Here is an 18,060-nt window from a genome sequence, read left to right as displayed (position 1 = left end):
CAACTACACTATATTAGTAAGTTAAAATTTTGACGAGATCATAGTGGTTCACTTATATTTACTTTGACTCCATGGTTCGATCCTAGTTTTCAAGGACAAGATGGTCCTATCTCTATGCTTGATTGATGGGATAGAATCATCCTTTGTTTTAAGGACGGATATAGGGAAAAGATGGACAGAGTGTTTGAATCCATTAGTTGTCATCAATGTGTGTTTTGTATGTAAATCTACTTTAAACTTTTTTTTCCTTTGTTAGCACGTACACAATGGTACAACTTCGCTCGGTTGGTTCAACGGTCGATGAAGTGCACAATTGGATGACATTTGCTTGCTTGGTCACCTTGCTCGACTGCTCGCCCTAGGCCACAAGTGCCTACGCCTAGAGCTCGCATAGTCTCACCACACGGTTGCTCACGCTGGAGCTTGTGCTAGAGACCATGCCTAGCCTCTGCACCTGCATAGTGCCCATCGCCTTGACCTTAACATAGACTCTGAGTGATGTGGTCGTGGCCGCCACCGCCCTCACCCCTCGCTTCCAGGCACGCCCTTGACCCCATCACCCGTCTCCACCTCGCACACCTGCCATAACCCCCACTACCGTGACACAAAGAAGAGGAAGACACGAATGTACATTCACGCCATTGAAGAGGGACAAATTGGATCTGAATGTAGAGAAAATATAGAGACAACTCCAACCTAGTTGTCTTTGAACAAAACACCAGGGTGGTCTGAGATATCCACCTAGCTAAGACAATAGCTGACCTGTTAGTCGTTAAGGATTTAACATAGCCTCAGCTAACTACTAGTAATAACTATTAGCCGCATGGGATAAAAAACAAACCATTAATTTATATCCTATCAATCCCACATCAAGCAATTATAAAATTAAATTAAAATGTTATCCCACAATAAATGTAATTTTACATCTTGGCCCAACTAAAACTAGTGAATTTGGTTATTTTTTACTTTCCAAAGCACAATCATCACCACCTTTTTATGACACGAATTTCTGGAAAAAAAAAAGGAATTTTACACTTATTTTTGTAACGGAGTGAACAGTGCCATCATGTTCTGTCCTCAGAGGCAAAACAACGAAGTGCGCGGTTGTACGGAGATGCTGAATGCTTGAATGCGACCGTCACCAACTCACCATAATCACAATTCCCATTTGCAAGAAACATAAGTAGATACTACCCTCGATCTCTCCCCTCCCTCCAGTGGGGATTGAAAGCTTGAGGCCCATCAATTTGATGTGTCGAACACTGACCATCGACAACACCCTTGAATCACACAAGACGAGCTCCTACGGTACCGAAATTGACACTTCACAAGAATCACAAGGCCGCCAATGCATACTTGTACAGTTGTACTGTAGTATAGTATGTCGTAGGTAGTGTTTGTGGAAACCAGAGAGAGACCGGCAACAGAAAGCAAAAAGCAGTATCATTCACCGTCGCAAGTTGTTGCAATAGAGAAAGCGACTGCGGTCACTCTCGAAGCCACCCTGTTGCCTTGCATCTGCATGGTTGCAAGTTGCATCCCGCGGCGACCTAGCCAGATGCATTCCCCCTCTTGCTCCATTTCTCCGGCTGTGAGAACTGAGAACTGGGCTGTAAGCGCTTTCTACTCTGCATCAGCCGCCACCTATAAATATGCGGCCGCAAATCCCACCACTCGCATCGCAAAAATCACCCAAGACACACAGTTCAAGCAGCAGCAAGCAACGCAGATCAACACAACCACCTTGAAGCGAAGGAAAATCGAGCTAAGCTAGCTAAGATGTGCCCGATCAAGAAGGAGACGACGAGCGCCGAGTCCGGCTCGCCGCCGTGCAGCTCGCCCTCGTCCTCCTCCGCCTCGGTGATGGTGATGGAGCGCCACCACCAGACGACAGTGTGGACGTCGCCGCCGAAGCGCCCCGCGGGGCGCACCAAGTTCCGGGAGACGAGGCACCCGGTGTTCCGCGGCGTCCGGAGGCGGGGCAACGCCGGGCGGTGGGTCTGCGAGGTGCGCGTCCCCGGGAGGCGCGGCTGCAGGCTGTGGCTCGGCACCTTCGACACCGCGGACGCCGCGGCGCGCGCGCACGACGCCGCCGTGCTCGCCATCGCCGGCGCGGGCCGCGCCTGCCTCAACTTCGCCGACTCGGCCTGGCTCCTCGCGGTTCCGGACTCGTACGCCAGCCTCGCTGAGGTTCGCCACGCGGTCGCGGAGGCCGTCGAGGAATTTCAGCGCCGCGGAGAGGCGGTTGAGGTCGAGGAGGAGGAGGAGGAGGACGCGCGCTCGGCCACAGCGTCCTCGACGTCGTCGTCCCCGGCCAGCGATGACGACGGCGGCGAGGAGTCGTCTTCGGCCACCGAGGACTCGCCGCCGTTCGAAATGGACATGTTCAGTGACATGAGCTGGGACCTGTACTATGCGAGCTTGGCGCAGGCGATGCTCGTGGAGCCACCGCCCACAGTCACCACCGCCTTCTGCGACGACGGCGTCGCCGAAGTGCCACTCTGGAGCTACTAGCTAGGACTAGGACTAAGGCCGCTGTGCTTCAATTTTTACCCTTTTCTTTCTCTTCGCGTCCAAATCCAATGCCAACAATTTGGTATTGAAATGCAAAGGTTACTGTTTCTAGTAATGAGACAGAGCAGATTGGGAGAAAAAAAAAAACAGAGCATGGCCGTTGACTTTGTAATGGTGGCAAATAGTATTCGAAGTTCGAGCTTGTTATTATAGTTGTTGACCATGAACTTGTCTACGAGCACGACTCACGTACAGTCTCAACTTAAAAATCGTCAATTTGGAGCCAGTATAAGTTATAATAGTGGTTGACCTTGAAGCTGCCAATGTAACCGCTAACGGCATGGATGACAATTAAATAATTTATCCCTGGCTCAAGTGGCCGCCATTCCCATCGCACGCTCTGAAGTCTGAACAACACCGCAAACAACCGCGGCATTTACCTTTTCTTTTGGAAGATGGAGAAGGTCCTTAAGGTCTTGTTTAGTTCCGAAAAGTGAAAAGTTTTTGGTACTGTACCATTTTCGTTTGTTTGTGACCAATATTATCCAATTATGGACTAACTAGGATCAAAAGATTCGTCTCGTGATTTACAGCTAAACTGTGTAATTAGTTTTTGTTTTCGTCTATATTTAATGTTTTATGCATGTGCCATAAGATTCGATGTGACGGGAAATCTTAAAAACTTTTTGGTTTTGAGAGTGAACTAAACAAGTCCTTACTCGAGAGGAGGCAAGGAGATAGTCAACGCGCTTTGCGGCCTGTACTTGATGAGTAGTCCTCCGTACTTGTAGAATTTCGGGCTCTGTTTGGTCAAAGCCCCGAAAGCATGCGTTTGTCCAAGGCCTTGTCTCGATACGAAAACTTTTTAGGTTTCGCTATCGTAGAATTTTTGTTTGTATTTAATAATTAATGTTTAATTATAAACTAATTAGATCTTTTCTAAAAGATTTATCTCGTAATTTATAAACAATATATATATATATATATATATATTTAATGCTCTGTGACGGAAAATTTTAAAAAGTTTTTTAGACTTTGAGTGGCCACACTATAATGTTAGCAGTGATGCGGCGCAGAAACGGCAAGCGGCAAAATGTTGATTGCTTGAAAACGGTAGCACGCAACGCACGTGGTACATAAGTAGATTGTTGCAGTGATGCACTGATATTACAATCGCCAACATTTCTGTTGACGGTCGTTCACCAATGTGGATGTGGAGGGTAAAACTTGACTTTTGTCGGGTGGAAAAAAAAAACAGATTACTCGCATATACTAGTACGTAATACGGAGTAGAGGTACACCTAACCTGTTTGCTGATGTAAAAACTCATGACTACTGTGAGAGAAAAACACAGTTAGCTGATAGAAAAAGTACAATTTATAAAAACTACTTATTGTTAATTGCTTTTGCATCTGGTGTCCAGTTCAGTGTGGCAGTGTGACAGTGACGTCACTAAGGCCTTGTTTGGTTCACCTAAAAACCAAAAACGTTTTCAAGATTTCTCGTCACATCGAATCTTATGGCATATACATGAATTATTAAATATAGATGAAAATAAAAACTAATTGCACAGTTTGTTTGTAAATCACGAGACGAACTTTTTAAGTCTAGTTACTCCATAATTAGACAATGTTTATTAAATAAAAACAAAAATACTACAGTGTCAAAGTCAACAACTTTTTGGATAACAAGGCCTAAACTATCGCGACTGGCAGTATAGTCATCAGAAAGCCATCGTTACAGCTGTAACTTCTCTGAAAGTCTGATCACAGCTTTGCTTGCGCATGCGGTGATTATTTCTGTCGCGGTTCCCGTATCAGTGCTGCATGTTTTTGCACTGATATTCCAGACCATCAGAACGTATCACCTGTTTAAATTAAGGGTGATGGGTGACTGATCTCGGGAGGTGCCCATAACAATCTTGTAGCCAACATATTGGAGGTCGCATACGTAATACGTTAAAAAAGAAAGCATGTTGCATCTGTGTACCAGTTTATGATGTACTAGGCGATTAAGCTAAATACTAGCATAATCCAACTTGGGCGAAAGTGCGTTTATTTACTAGTTCAAAGAACCGAATAAAGGGGGAGAAAACATTTTTTATGCAGATTACGTACTACTAGTACTAGGATACATCCCCCGTGTACCTTCCACTTGCACCCCTACCAGATTAGCACCGGCAGCTTAAGAAAATAGGTTCAGGTTAGAGGTTACATGCAAAGCATTCTTCCACAACTTTGAACGGCTAATCAAGTGACCGGACTAGAAGAATCCCCGAAGAGACGAGATAAGAGACGTACTAACCACGCCGATCCCCGTTCTCACCGAGAGATCTCGAGTCGCGATCGCGACGTCGCCATCGCCGCGCATCGGGGCCGCGGATGGGCGGCGCCCTCTTGACCGGCCCAAACGGCAACTCGACTCTCCTCCGCTCCGTCGTCTGCTCGCGAGTGGAATCGCGCGAGGCCCACAGCGAGAGTTTCCCACGGCTGGGGATCCGTCGGGCGCCGAGCGTACGTACGGGCGCACGGGCAGCGTGGATGTGAGCGGACGCGCACCGGACGACGAACCGCGATAGATCGATCACCTCACCTTTTGGTTTGGTCGCCTTCTCGCATTTGATTGACGCTCGCGACTTGTTCTGGTTCGGATGGGGACGCAGGCAGGCAGCGGAGGGAAAGGGGAAGCCGCACCTGCCACAGGGTGAACTAGCGGGGTTGATCGACCCGAAATTAGCCTTTTCGCATTGATTTCTGGTGCCTAATCCTTATAACTTGAACAAGCAACATTCCAGAAAAGAGTCTACGTAACCTCCTAGCAGGCTGGACTGGACTCTGTGGAAAGAAAGGAATGCCACGACGTTGGTGGAGCGTCTACTTCGCCAGCAGTGCTAGCTGGACAGATCTTTGAAGAAGCTGAAGAGTGGTCTTTTGCTGGTTACCGTAGCTGAACCGTGCTTCTTGCAGCTTTGCATTCTACTTGACTCACAGTGGTGCCTTCTTTTGCTTAGCCTGTTTTTTTTTCTTTGAGCCTCGATGTGGGCTTTTTGTTGTGTCGCTGGATTGGCATTGGTAACCTATGGATTACCAATGTTCTTTTGTAATTTATTCCTTTAAAACTCTATTCTAGCTTAATGAATTCCATGCTTTGCACGTTCGAGGAAAAAAAAAGAATCGAGGATGAGATCTCCATTGCCATTTGTAATCAAGACCATTTCTCATGGCTACTGCCTAGTGCATGGTACGATGGATGCTCAGCATCAGTCTACGACGATCACCACGTACATCTGCATCCTACGGACAGGCGAGTCTGACCAGAAAAAATTGACTTTATGGGAGGCAATTAATTTAAGCCCAAAGAGCACAAGTCAGTAGTATTTGCTTGTATTTTACAGTACACTTTTTGAATTTATTATTGGACGGCGGCCTATCAAACTCAAAGGCATCGTGTTTCTGGGTCAACTGGTCAAGTACCCAAGTGACAAGCACAAGCGATGCCGATGCTGTTGACAGTGAATGTGAACACTCGTATCATATGTCAGCTCTGATTTCACATACAAACGGCAAAGGCACATCTACTTCAGCTGTTGTCTGTTGACGGAGTAAACTCCAATACAGGAGACGAGCAGTATCGCGAACTCTGGTATCCACATACATACGTCACACGTGGTATCCACAAGTATCGGAGGTCCAAAGCAATATGTATTTTTGTGTAAGAAAACACTCTCGTCTCTATTTATCTGGAGTATACTGTTAGTCTATGTACTCCTACAAGTAGCCCTGATTAAACAAGATAATCAACTTGGGCCGAAAGTGCATTCGACGGTTCAAAGGACCGAATAAAGAAAAGCCAGTTTTGCTTGAACAAAACTTTTAAGTAGTACAGATTAGTAGTAGGAGTATGTTTGGTTCCCTTTGCTAAATTTTATTTAGCTAAATTTTAATTATTTTAGTAGCTAAATTTCTAAACATATTGACTTAAAAAAATTAAAATAGTTTGGTCTTACTATTTATTTAAAAATAATTAAAATAATTTTAGATGACTAAAATTTAGCGAGTGAAACCAAACCAGACCTACCTCCACCTTCGTATCATCCATTTGTAGGTGGCTCCAGCCCAAAAGCGTGTGTAAACGTAGCGGGCGGATAAGCTCGGACCGCCCGTTCGCGTCGCTGCCGCGGGGGACGCAGACTCTCACCCGTCTCGGGACGTCGCCATCGCCCATCGCCGCTAGCCCGCTATGCCTCACGCTGCCCCCCTGACCACCCCAAACGGCAAGCTCCCACCACAAGCAGCACAGAGCAAAGCTGCAGCTGGGGATCGCATCGGTTGGCCGCCGATTGCACGGGGCCGGCACGGATGCGAGCTGACGCTGACGACGATTCGCCTTTTCGTGTTAAGGCCTTGTTTAGTTCTATAAAATTTTTTGTAAAATAGGAATAATATCACTTTCGTTTATATTTGACAAATATTATCCAATCATGTACTAACTAGACTCAAGATTCGTCTCGTCAATTTCGACCAAACTGTACAATTAGTTTTTATTTTCGTCTATATTTAGTACTTTATGTATGTGTCTACAGATTTGATGTGACGAAGAATCTAGAAAAATTTACAAAAATTTTTTAGAACTAAACAAGGCCTGAAAAAGCACCTTTTAGCATTGATGACGGCCGCGGCTTTTATGGGACGGACGATGATGAGCTGTGGTACAGGTACAGTACTCCGACGAGATTGGGGTACGAACGGGCTGGCGGGATTGATTGAGGCCTTGTTTAGCTTAGTAAAGTGAAAAGTTTTCGAAAGTGTAGCACTTTTATTTTTATTTGATAAATACTTCTTCCGTCTCTAAATACTGCTATTTCTAGCAGATTTCAAACAGATTAGTGTGACAAACAAAAAACCATTCTACCCTTAATTAATTTAGGTTCTACCATTTAATCATGCACGTTAAACCATAATTCTCTGGTTCCAACGAGCTGCATTTAATGTCAACTGAATAGACTCAACCAATTACCATGCGCCAAAATACTACTCCCTAGAAGAAATTAAATGAGTTGGTGAACCACGCAAGTTCCGAGGATAATTAAATGGGCTGGTGGACTGAGTATGCTAGTAGAAATAGCAATATTTGTGGACAAAATTTTCTCCTAGAAATAGCAGTATTTAGGGACAGAGGGAGTATTATCTAATTATGGAGTAATTAGGCTTAAAAGATTCATCTCGTGATTTACAGATAAACTGTGCAATTCGTTTTTATTTTCATCTATATTTAATACTCCATGCATGTTCCGTAAAATTCGATGTGACGGGGAATCTTGAAAAGATTTTGGTTTTAGGATGAACTAAACAAAGCCTGATCCATCTCAACGCCCAAAAAGTTGAATTTTGTCCGCTTCGCTGGGAAGTCGATGCAAGTCCATCTTTTCTTCCCTAAAAAAAGAAAAAAAAGAAAGATGACGTATAAAAATAATAAAAAGGTACCACTCTCATTGCTATCGAGGAGAGAGATCAAATAGCTAGCGACTCATAAATAACTAATCTATCACAATCTTCTAGAAATAACTCTCTCACATTACTCTCAACAATAGCTAGTGACTTCCTAATAGCTAGCGACTTTCTAAACTAGCTATTTGCAAATTACCATTGAGAGCCAATAACATTCTTTCCAGAGATCAAATAGCTAGCAATTTGAACACCATTGCGGACGCCCTTAGTCTGATGTTCACAATTCAAGTCATTTTGTGTATCGAAAGCCTTTTTTTCTTTTTCTGTTATTATGAAGGTGTTGAGGTGAGATAGAAGTTGTAAATACTCCCTTTTTATGACAACAAAGAATTATATTAAATAACATGCTACAACCAATCTGGATTACACAACTATCTAGAAAAAGTTTTTCATCTAAATTGTACCCATATTGTGAATAACTTCATATTTCAAAAGCAAACTTATACGACGCTTTGCATTATGGATGATAGCATAGGCAAACACTCGGCAAATGGCCTGAGAAAAGATGCTCAACGAACGATAGCCAACATTCATGTAGGCGGAGTTGAGATGCTTCTTCTTTTAGGTGTCTTCCTTCTTCTTTCTGCCACCGAAGAATGAGAAAGACTGATTTGAAACTTATTCTCCCTAGTCCTTCATTGTGGCCAAATCTAACCACAATAAAATAGAGAAGAGACCGAAGAAAATTATTCCATGGCGGCGACAACATCTCCACCTTGATGTCACCGTCCGGAAATAAAAGACACCATGTCGTCAAATCGGTGAGGATGTCGACGCCGTAGTTGTTGCCCGCATCTTCAACAGAGCCGTTATGGAGAAAATGATTCCACCCTCCTCTATCACCGTCGCCGAAGAGGAGAAAATAAAGAGACCTTAACCCTAAAGACTCAATCCAATAAAAAAAATTTATTAAAAACAATGGATCCCCGCTCTCTTCGCCCTCCGACAATATGCCAGCGGAGGGAGGGAGAGGGACCAGTGGTGGTGGATATGGGAGCGGCGGTGGCAGCGCAACGTTGGAGACCTAGTGGCAGCGCCCCGAGGAGCATACAGGTTTTAAGTTGTAAATACTCCCTCCGTCGAGATATAGGGCCTATTTGGTAGGGCTCCAGCTCTGGAAACATAACTCCACAGTAGGTGCTCTACCATGAAGCAACTCTATGGTGAAGCTGAGGTCCCACCAAACTGTTTGTATAGCTCCAACTCTGAAAGGGACACGTCTGCAAGTTTTAAAACATAAATTAGGGCTAAAATAAAAAAAAAAACTAGGCCAACAGGTGGACCCAAGATTGTAGGGGCCGGCCCAAGGGCGACTCGACGTGGGGAGAGGCTCACCGTGGCATTGATAAGGGCTCGTAATGGCAAGGCGCGGCCTGTGGCGGGTTGGGGCGGCGCGGCTATGGCTAGGGTGAGGCGACGCCTAGAGGAACGACGACTGAAACAGTTATGCTGAGGAAGAAAAGAAAAGAAATAAACCGTTCATTTTCCACTGAATAAGTGACATGGTGGATAATTTACAGTAACTCTATGAAACTAGAGTTTTCACAGTGTCCTATTTGGTTCCAAGTGTTTCTTTTATCACCCATCACATCGAATATTTAGAACTAATGTATGAAGTATTAAATATATACTATTTGTAAAAAATAAAACAATAACTAGAGGATAATTTGCTATTTAAGCCCAATTAATTCATAATTGGACACTAATTATCAAATAAAATGAAAATACTACCATGCCTGTTAAATTGTATCACCCTTAACCAAATACTCCCTTAACGTGCTACGTGCCCTCTTAAGATTGAGTGTATCAGTGTATGAGAGCATCCACTTGCGGATGAAAACTCTGAATTACTAATTGATGAGGCACACCAGCTTTTCATTGATTGAACACAAGTTTCCCAGCCATAGTGCACCAGAAATGGAATTACAAACTGCGGCCATTTCTTTTGCTTTATCAAGAAACAAGTCACATTGGTTTTTCCTTATACAAAAGAAAAGAGAGGAGATTGCTACTACTAGCATTTTTCCTTGTCATCATCACAAGTCACTGTCGAAATCGCCCTGTTGCCTGCCTAGTTGCAAGCTGCTGCAAGTTGCATCCCCGGCCTTACCCAGATGCAGCCCCCTTTGCTTTCTTCTCCAGCTGGGCGGCCAAGCCCACTGGCTCGTAGCTCCCCCTCCCGCGTTTTTTACTCTGTTCAGCTACGCTGACTGCTACTGCTGCTCTCTGCTCCAACCTCCAGCCACCACCTATAAATATGCGTCCTCAAATCCGCCATTGCCATCCCAAAAATCACTCGAACACAGCTCTAGCAGGACCGACCAAAGGCACCCGCACCATCCGCGGCTCAAGCAAGCAGAGAAGTGATCAGAAGAGAAGATGTGCCCAATCAAGAAGGAGATGACCGGAGAGTCGAGCTCCCCCTGCAGCTCAGCCTCGACCTCTTCGGAGCACCACCAGACGGTGTGGACGTCGCGACCGAAGCGGCCCGCGGGGCGGACCAAGTTCCGGGAGACGAGGCACCCGGTGTTCCGCGGCGTCCGGAGGCGGGGCAACGCCGGGCGGTGGGTGTGCGAGGTGCGCGTGCCGGGGAGGCGCGGCTGCAGGCTCTGGCTCGGCACCTTCGACACCGCGGACGCCGCGGCCCGCGCGCACGACGCCGCCATGCTCGCCATCGCCGGCGCGGGCGCCTGCCTCAACTTCGCCGACTCGGCCTGGCTCCTCGCCGTGCCGGCCTCGTACGCCAGCCTCGCCGAGGTCCGCCACGCCGTCGCGGAGGCCGTGGAGGAGTTCCTGCTCCGTGAGGTGGTCCAAGAGGACGATGCGCTTTCGGCCACGTCCTCGACGCCGCCGTCGTCCCCGTCCAGCAGCGACGACGGAAGCACCTCTGATGGCGGGGAGTCCTCTGAATCTGATTCGTCTCCGGCCGCCACCGGGGCCTCGCCGTTCGAATTGGACGTGTTCAATGACATGAGCTGGGACCTGTACTACGCGAGCTTGGCGCAGGGGATGCTCGTGGAACCACCGTCCGCGGTCACCGCGTTCATGGACGAAGGCTTCGCCGATGTGCCACTATGGAGCTACTAGAGACTCTGAGGCCGTTGTACTCTGAAATTTTCGGTTTCTAAAGCTTGGCCTCTAATGGCTAGTTTTGGCAGTGTAACGGTTACTTCATTTGGTAATGATGAGACAGACCAAGTTTGGGAAACATCGAAATAGAGCATGCCCATTGATATTTTATAAGACTAGAGCCTGTTTATTTATCTGAAAAGTCATAGCTATATATATATATATATATATATATATATATATATATATAATCCTTTTTTAGCACTTACGATGATACTATGGTTTTCTAAGGAAAGCATCATTGCTTCAGCCTTTGCACTTACTATTCCTACAGTCCTACTAGAGGATGCAATAGGAACTGTAGATCCATAGTATCCATGAGACAGGATCTAGACCTTGTTTAGTTCTCAAAATATTTTACAAAATTTTTCACATTCTTCATCGCATCGAATTTTGCGACATATGTATTGAGCACTAAATATAAATAAAATAAATATCTAATTATACAATTTACTTGTAATTTACGAGATGAATCTTTTGAGCCTAGTTAGTTTATGATTGAACAATATTTGTCAAATACAAACAAAAATGTTACTATTTCTATTTTATAAAAAAAAATAGAAGTAAACAAAGCCCTAATGACATGGATAAAGCCACAAGTGCGACTGTTCCGAGTTGAAAGAAACTTGGGAGAGTCCACTTCACACACTGCCAAAAGAGTACCAAACGTAGTGGTATGTGCTGCTTCATAGGTAGTAAAAAGATGAATTTTATTTTGGTCCATGAATCCTATTCAAATAATCACTTAATAGATTTGCTATTATGGCTTTTCCAAAAAAGAAATGCATATAACTAGTTACTAAATTAAACTAAACTAAATATGTGGAGACCAGAATTATTCGAGGCTTGGGAATCATGCAACTGGGACTCCGCCATGGTGGTTATAGTAGGGTTTGACCCTCAACTTGTCTGTCTCATGTACTGTTGTTTATTTGGCAGACTTCTTTTTTCTATGGCCGAAACCCATAACCGAGGGTCAAGTGAGAAGCCGTCCGCCTATTCAATGGAAACAGGGGGCGACCCTCGCCCGTGCAGCGGCCGTGCTCCGTTGACACACTCGCATGTTAGCAGTGATGCTACACAAGGGGGGAGGGCAGCAGCACGTCAACTGTTGACGGAGTCAGTCAGTTGCGTCAAGGCGCGCAGACTGACAGTCACGAACAACGTCATTGCTGTGCAAGCCATACATTTGTAAAAAAAAAGGGGGGGTGGTAATTTCAGCATCCAAGAATTCTTTTTCGCTGTGGCAGTGTGAAGAAGGATCGATCAACCATTCAACCCTGGCTGGTTGAAATCCCGAAGTGAGAGCATGAAATGTTATCAAGATCTGTAAAGATTTCAGTGTGACACTCCGTGGAGTCATTGTTCGAAAAGAAAAGAAACGAAAAGAAAAACAATCCATTGAGTCGATCGGTACAGCTGTAACACCTCTAATCACAGCTTATGCCTAAGGTGATTGGACTCCGCGGTGTTCAGTTCTGCACGTTTCTTCTTCAATCAAGTTGTTTATCAGCAAACTGTAAAGAAATCTTCCACCCGTCCCGTCCAGGACCGTGACCGTCAGGAGTGACTCGAATTCCCACCGCGAACGGCTAACCTTCCCTCCCCCCCCCAACCCCCACTTATTTTTTTGGTCGCCACGGTGGATCCAGGCCAGAAGCGCGTGTGCACGGCGCGCGGGTGGATAAGCTCAGGCCGCGCCCGTCGCTGCCTGCTGCGGCGGCCTACGCACCTCCCGCGACGTCGCCGTCGCTGCCGCCCCCGCTTGGCCGCCCCCAAGCGGCAACTGGACTAGACTAGAATACTCCACTAACCTTTTAGGCCTTTACCACGAGCGGAAGCACAAGCGAGCAACAGAGGACACAGCTGGGGTACGGTTGGCCGTGCCGTCACCTCCTCACTGAGCGTGCGTGCCTTTTTCGTCCATGGCCGTGACGCGAGCGACGACGACATATGGTGAACGATTGAGGTTGAGGGTCGCCAGCTCGACTCGCCATGGTTGCGACGGCGCGGACGGAGTGCGGACTGCGGAGGCATCCACCGTCCGTCGTCCTCCCACAAAGTTGGGCGAGAGGGTACAGTAGTGTCTTGTCCGCTTGCCCCCGGAACGGACTCGGTCGGTCGGAAGCAAGTGGGCTGTGGGCGCTTTTGGTGGTTTTGGGCACAGCGGAAGCGGCAAGCAGCAGGACTGTGGGATCGGGACTGCGGCGAATGCCGCACGCGGTTCAGGTGCGGGAGCTTCCCGGCTGGCGGCTGCTGCTGGTGCCCGCTCTGTGATACCATGGGTGGTTTCAGTATCGCGGCTCCCAAATGTCGCCATCCATCAGCTTTGACGGCTCGCGATGGCGCGAGGCCGGTCCAGCTCCAGGAGCAGTAGCATGGAGTTGCCGAGATGGTTGTCAAGGAAGACTTTTCTCTTCAGTTAATCCTACATGTGTGTTTCCTGAGCTTTAGGACTCAACCGGGTCCAGTCTGCCCGTAAGAATTTCTAGATTAAGATTTCCGCGGTTAAGATTCTGTTTGAAAATCCATCTTTTTTTAAAAAATAACTTATTCATCGGGTTCATTGTTTGTTTGGCTAATGAGGTATGGCAGAAAATACTACACCCCAAAAACCAAAATCTTTTCAAGATTTCCCGTCACATCGAATCTTGTGACACATGCATGGAGTATTAAATATAAACGAAAATAAAAACTAATTACACAATTTACCTGTAAATCACGAGATGAATCTTTTAAGCCTAGTTACTACATGATTAGATAATATTTGTCAAATAAAAACGAAAGTGCTACAGTTTCGAAAACCGAAAAGTTTTCGGAACTAAACAAGGCCTTAGCTGATTTGTTGTGAGAGAAAAATACTATTGAATAACTGATAAATTCGGCTGATAAGGTCAAGCGAATAGACCTGCAGCTGCAGCAGAACGCAACCAGCAGCATAATGCCAATTCTTTCTTCTGACATACTACTACTATAGATTTCATCCATTTCACTAACAGGGAAATTCAATTTTCATTAAATGACGACAAACATAAGCCTTTATTCGACGTGCTGACCACACAGACTCTCTAGATATACGGAGTCCCACCTCTCAAACAGCACATGCTCCAAGCGAACCAAGAATCGAAATTGCTAACCGCTGTTTGAGAGGTGGGGCATATTGCAAAACAAACTCAACAAAAGAAAATAAATTTAAAATAGGCACAACGATACAATAAACAACAACCATATTGCAAAACAAACTCAACAAAAAGAAAAAAAAAGACAACTCTAGTTAGTCAGATTGAGTCGGATTGAGACATTAACACAAACTACACAAAGCCGGAGATCAACTCAAAAAATAAAAAATAAAAGAGAACCACCATTATCTCCAAACCGCCTCACTGCACCGCCAACCCCCAAAAGACTAGACTAAGGACGTCAGGTGAAAACACCATCATCACAACTCACGTCGTCGTCACCGATGATAATCTATACCGAGCGAGCTAGCTTCCAAGCAGGAGTAGCCGCCGTAGGTCGCTGCAAGCCGTGTAGCCGTTCTGCAATCGGATCCACTTGCGCCACCTATCAAGACGATATACCACACCGGAATAGCCACCGTCAAGAAGGGCTAGCCATTGTAACCCATTACAAGCTGCCAAACTAATGTGTGAGTAGCTGTCTCTGGCGCTTATCAAGTCGATCCCATTCAATAACCTAGTTGCCTCACCAAAGATAGAAGTATCACGTAGGTCCTCTAGGTACCGGTTAGAAAACCTCCTTATGTCACCTGTCGCCAAACAACGTAGATCACCTCAGTAACACAAATCTACTAACCACCACCTCGCACACTCACCTCCTCACCAACTTCGTGGTGTCGCCCATAACGGACATTTTTCTAGAGAAAGAACAAGAGTGGGATTTGACAAGCCCACAAAACCGTTGTAGGTTTACGAGAGACGGAAACCGTTAGCGGAAGCAAAAGCAGTCTTGTGGTCGTACTCGCGCCATACTGATGCCGATAGACATATGAATAAATAATGAAAATATCAGGTCACTCTCGAAGTGCCTACTGTTTTCTGCGGCAAGTTGCGTCCTCGGCCTTACCCAGATGCGTCCCCCTTTCCTCTGCTTCACTTTCTCCAGCTGTGTGCTCCCTTCCCGCGTTTTATCCCCTGCATCCGCCACCACCTATAAATATGCGCCAGCAAATCCACCATCGCATCGCAAAACCACTCGAACACAATTCTAAGCAGCAGCAGCAGAGGTAACCAAACAGTAAGCACAACATCCACTCGAGAGCACTACCGAAGCAATCGTTCCACGCGTGATCCAGAGCAAGATGTGTCCGCCGATCAAGAAGGAGATGAGCGCCGAGTCGTCGGCCTCAGCCTCGGCCTCGCCCTCGGCCTCGTCGGAGCACCAGACCGTGTGGACGTCGCCGCCGAAGCGGCCGGCGGGGCGGACCAAGTTCCGCGAGACGCGGCACCCCGTGTTCCGCGGCGTCCGGCGCCGGGGCAACGCCGGGCGGTGGGTGTGCGAGGTGCGCGTGCCGGGGAGGCGCGGCTGCAGGCTCTGGCTCGGCACATTCGACACCGCCGAGGCCGCGGCGCGCGCGCACGACGCCGCCATGCTCGCCATCGCCGGCGCGGGCGCGTGCCTCAACTTCGCCGATTCGGCTTGGCTCCTCGCGGTCCCGGCCTCGTACGCCAGCCTCGCCGAGGTCCGCCACGCGGTTGCCGAGGCCGTAGAGGATTTCCAGCGCCGCGAGGGCGAGGGCGAGGCGGCCGCCGGGGAGGACGACGCGCGCTCGGCCACCTCGTCGTCAGTGCCGTCCACCTCATCGGGCAATGAGGACGACGCCGCTGCCACTGACGGCGAGGAGTCTTCGCCGGCCACGGAGGACTCGTCGCCGTTCGAGATGGACGTGTTCAATGACATGAGCTGGGATCTGTACTACGCGAGCATGGCGCAGGGGATGCTCATGGAGCTGCCGTCCGCAGTTCCGGCGTTCGGGGACGACGGCTACGCCAATGTCGCCGATGTGCCACTGTGGAGCTACTAGAATTGATGACGTTGACATCTTGAATTTCCTGATTTTTCTTCTGTGTTGGCTACCTATGCCATATTTTGGGACTGTAGTGGTTACTAGTATTGGTAATGAAAACAGAGCAGGTTCGGAAAAGGAAAACAGAGCATGACCCTGCCTCCCAAAACAGAGCACGAAACAGAGCAAGTTGGTAGCCAGAACCTATTCCCACTAACGACGAGTCAGTTGGCAAAGCATCACCATTCGGCTTTCTTAAAACCAATATCTAAATTCTCCTCATAAAAATTCTACATCTCTTCAGACTTCGATAATTTTGCTATATTTTGTTCGGTATACTTTGAAGAGCCGGCTCTACTCTCTATCCTCACTGAACGGGAATCAGAAAGAAAGGATGGAAATATTTAAAGATTTAGTTGAAAATATTATAGGCGGTTTCACCAAAACATATTTCCATCAAATCAAATACAAAAACGTATAAAATGGTTCTTGAAGTTCCCCCAAACGTTATGAAACGGCCATTTAGACTTGATCAAACACAAGGTTAGGTCGACTTGAGTTAAATCTTTTGAGTTTATTCGCTTATCTGAAAAGTCATAATTAAAAATATTATTCGTTAATTTGTTACGAGAGAAAAACACTGCATGGATAAGAGGTTCGGCATATAAGTTCAAACGAATATGACATTTGACTTGGGCACGACCTAACATATTGAGAGGTTTGATCAGATCCGGCTATTTCGGTTTTTTTGTACTCTGGGTTTGAAAATCATGACTTGAATTCAACTCGATGTTGTGAGGTCGAGTTTGTATTTGACAGATTGGGTTGGCTGGATTAGGTCGAGTTTTCATGGGACGGGTTGAGTTGGCCGGTCGTGTGACCTATTATAATCGCAAGTCTATTTCCGGTTCCGATTCATTTCCGAGCAGGGTTCTCCAAAATGCACGGACGAATCCTGAGCCACTAATAATTTATTTACTAGTACGACCACGGAATTGAAATGTTTTTCCTTTAGAAAAAATATACGTCACGATTATTTGATTTTTTTCAAAATAAAATTGTCGCCATCAAGAACGTCGAGACAACTCTTATCGTCCATGCATGTCTATCCTTGAGTACAATTTGGCCTTATTTAGTTCGCAAAAATTTTCAAAATTCTCCGTCACATCGAATCTTTGGTCACATGCATAGAGCATTAAATAAAAATAAAAATAAAAACTAATTACACAGTTTACCTGAAATTTGTGAGATGAATCTTTTGAGTCTAATTACTCCGTGATTGGACAATGTTTGTCAAATAAAAACGAAATTACTACAGTAGCCAAAAAATCAAAATTTTGGAGCACGCTAGCTACCGCGCGACAACAACAGGCACAGGCAGCAGCCAAAAAAAAAAAAAACCCCACTGCACGGAAGCTGCCTCCTCCCCCGTCCACAGAACAAGAAGAAGAAAAAAAAAATCGGCCTCCGGAAGCCCCAAGAGCCAAAACCGGGAAACGCGACGCGAAAACGGCTGCCGGAAAGCAGAGAAAAATCAGCCCAAGGGCAGCACAGGCAGATATTTCCCGCGGCTGTGTGGCTCACTCGGGTCGCCGTCGCCGTCCCTCGTCAGCGGGCGCTACGATGGGGGTCCTCGTCCGTGTCCGCATCAACCGGTCGAGGATTCGCGTCGTGGTTAGCAGCTGGTCCCCCGGAGGCAGGGAGGGCAGGAGGAAGGCGTGCGGAAACTGGGAACGCCTCGGCGCGCGGCTGGATACGGTTAAGGAAACGGCTGTCGCTGGTTTTTTTTCTTTTCTAGTAAAGTACTCCGTATCAGGCAGCGGCGGGAGCTCCACCGCCCCCGGTAATGGAAGATTGGAGAGATTCAGCATGTGCGCTACTAGC

At 46.8% G+C, this 18,060-nt stretch overlaps 3 protein-coding genes across 3 annotated transcripts; all 3 read left to right on the top strand.

Moving 5' to 3' along the window:
- Positions 1,531-2,737, top strand: LOC8054871 (dehydration-responsive element-binding protein 1A). Its single transcript, XM_002462648.2, has one exon. The coding sequence runs from the start codon at positions 1,780-1,782 to the stop codon at positions 2,512-2,514; it is 735 nt and encodes a 244-aa protein (XP_002462693.1). The 5' UTR covers positions 1,531-1,779; the 3' UTR covers positions 2,515-2,737.
- On the top strand, positions 10,183-11,264 carry LOC8054870 (dehydration-responsive element-binding protein 1A). The gene has a single exon (XM_002462647.2). The coding sequence runs from the start codon at positions 10,401-10,403 to the stop codon at positions 11,106-11,108; it is 708 nt and encodes a 235-aa protein (XP_002462692.1). The 5' UTR covers positions 10,183-10,400; the 3' UTR covers positions 11,109-11,264.
- Positions 15,346-16,485, top strand: LOC8054869 (dehydration-responsive element-binding protein 1A). The gene has a single exon (XM_002462646.2). The coding sequence runs from the start codon at positions 15,472-15,474 to the stop codon at positions 16,192-16,194; it is 723 nt and encodes a 240-aa protein (XP_002462691.1). The 5' UTR covers positions 15,346-15,471; the 3' UTR covers positions 16,195-16,485.

Source organism: Sorghum bicolor, chromosome 2 (genome assembly GCF_000003195.3).
Source record: "Sorghum bicolor cultivar BTx623 chromosome 2, Sorghum_bicolor_NCBIv3, whole genome shotgun sequence".
Taxonomy (NCBI): Eukaryota; Viridiplantae; Streptophyta; class Magnoliopsida; order Poales; family Poaceae; genus Sorghum; species Sorghum bicolor.
The sequence above is the reverse complement of the archived record's forward strand: the minus strand, read 5'-3'. Positions and strand labels throughout refer to the sequence as shown.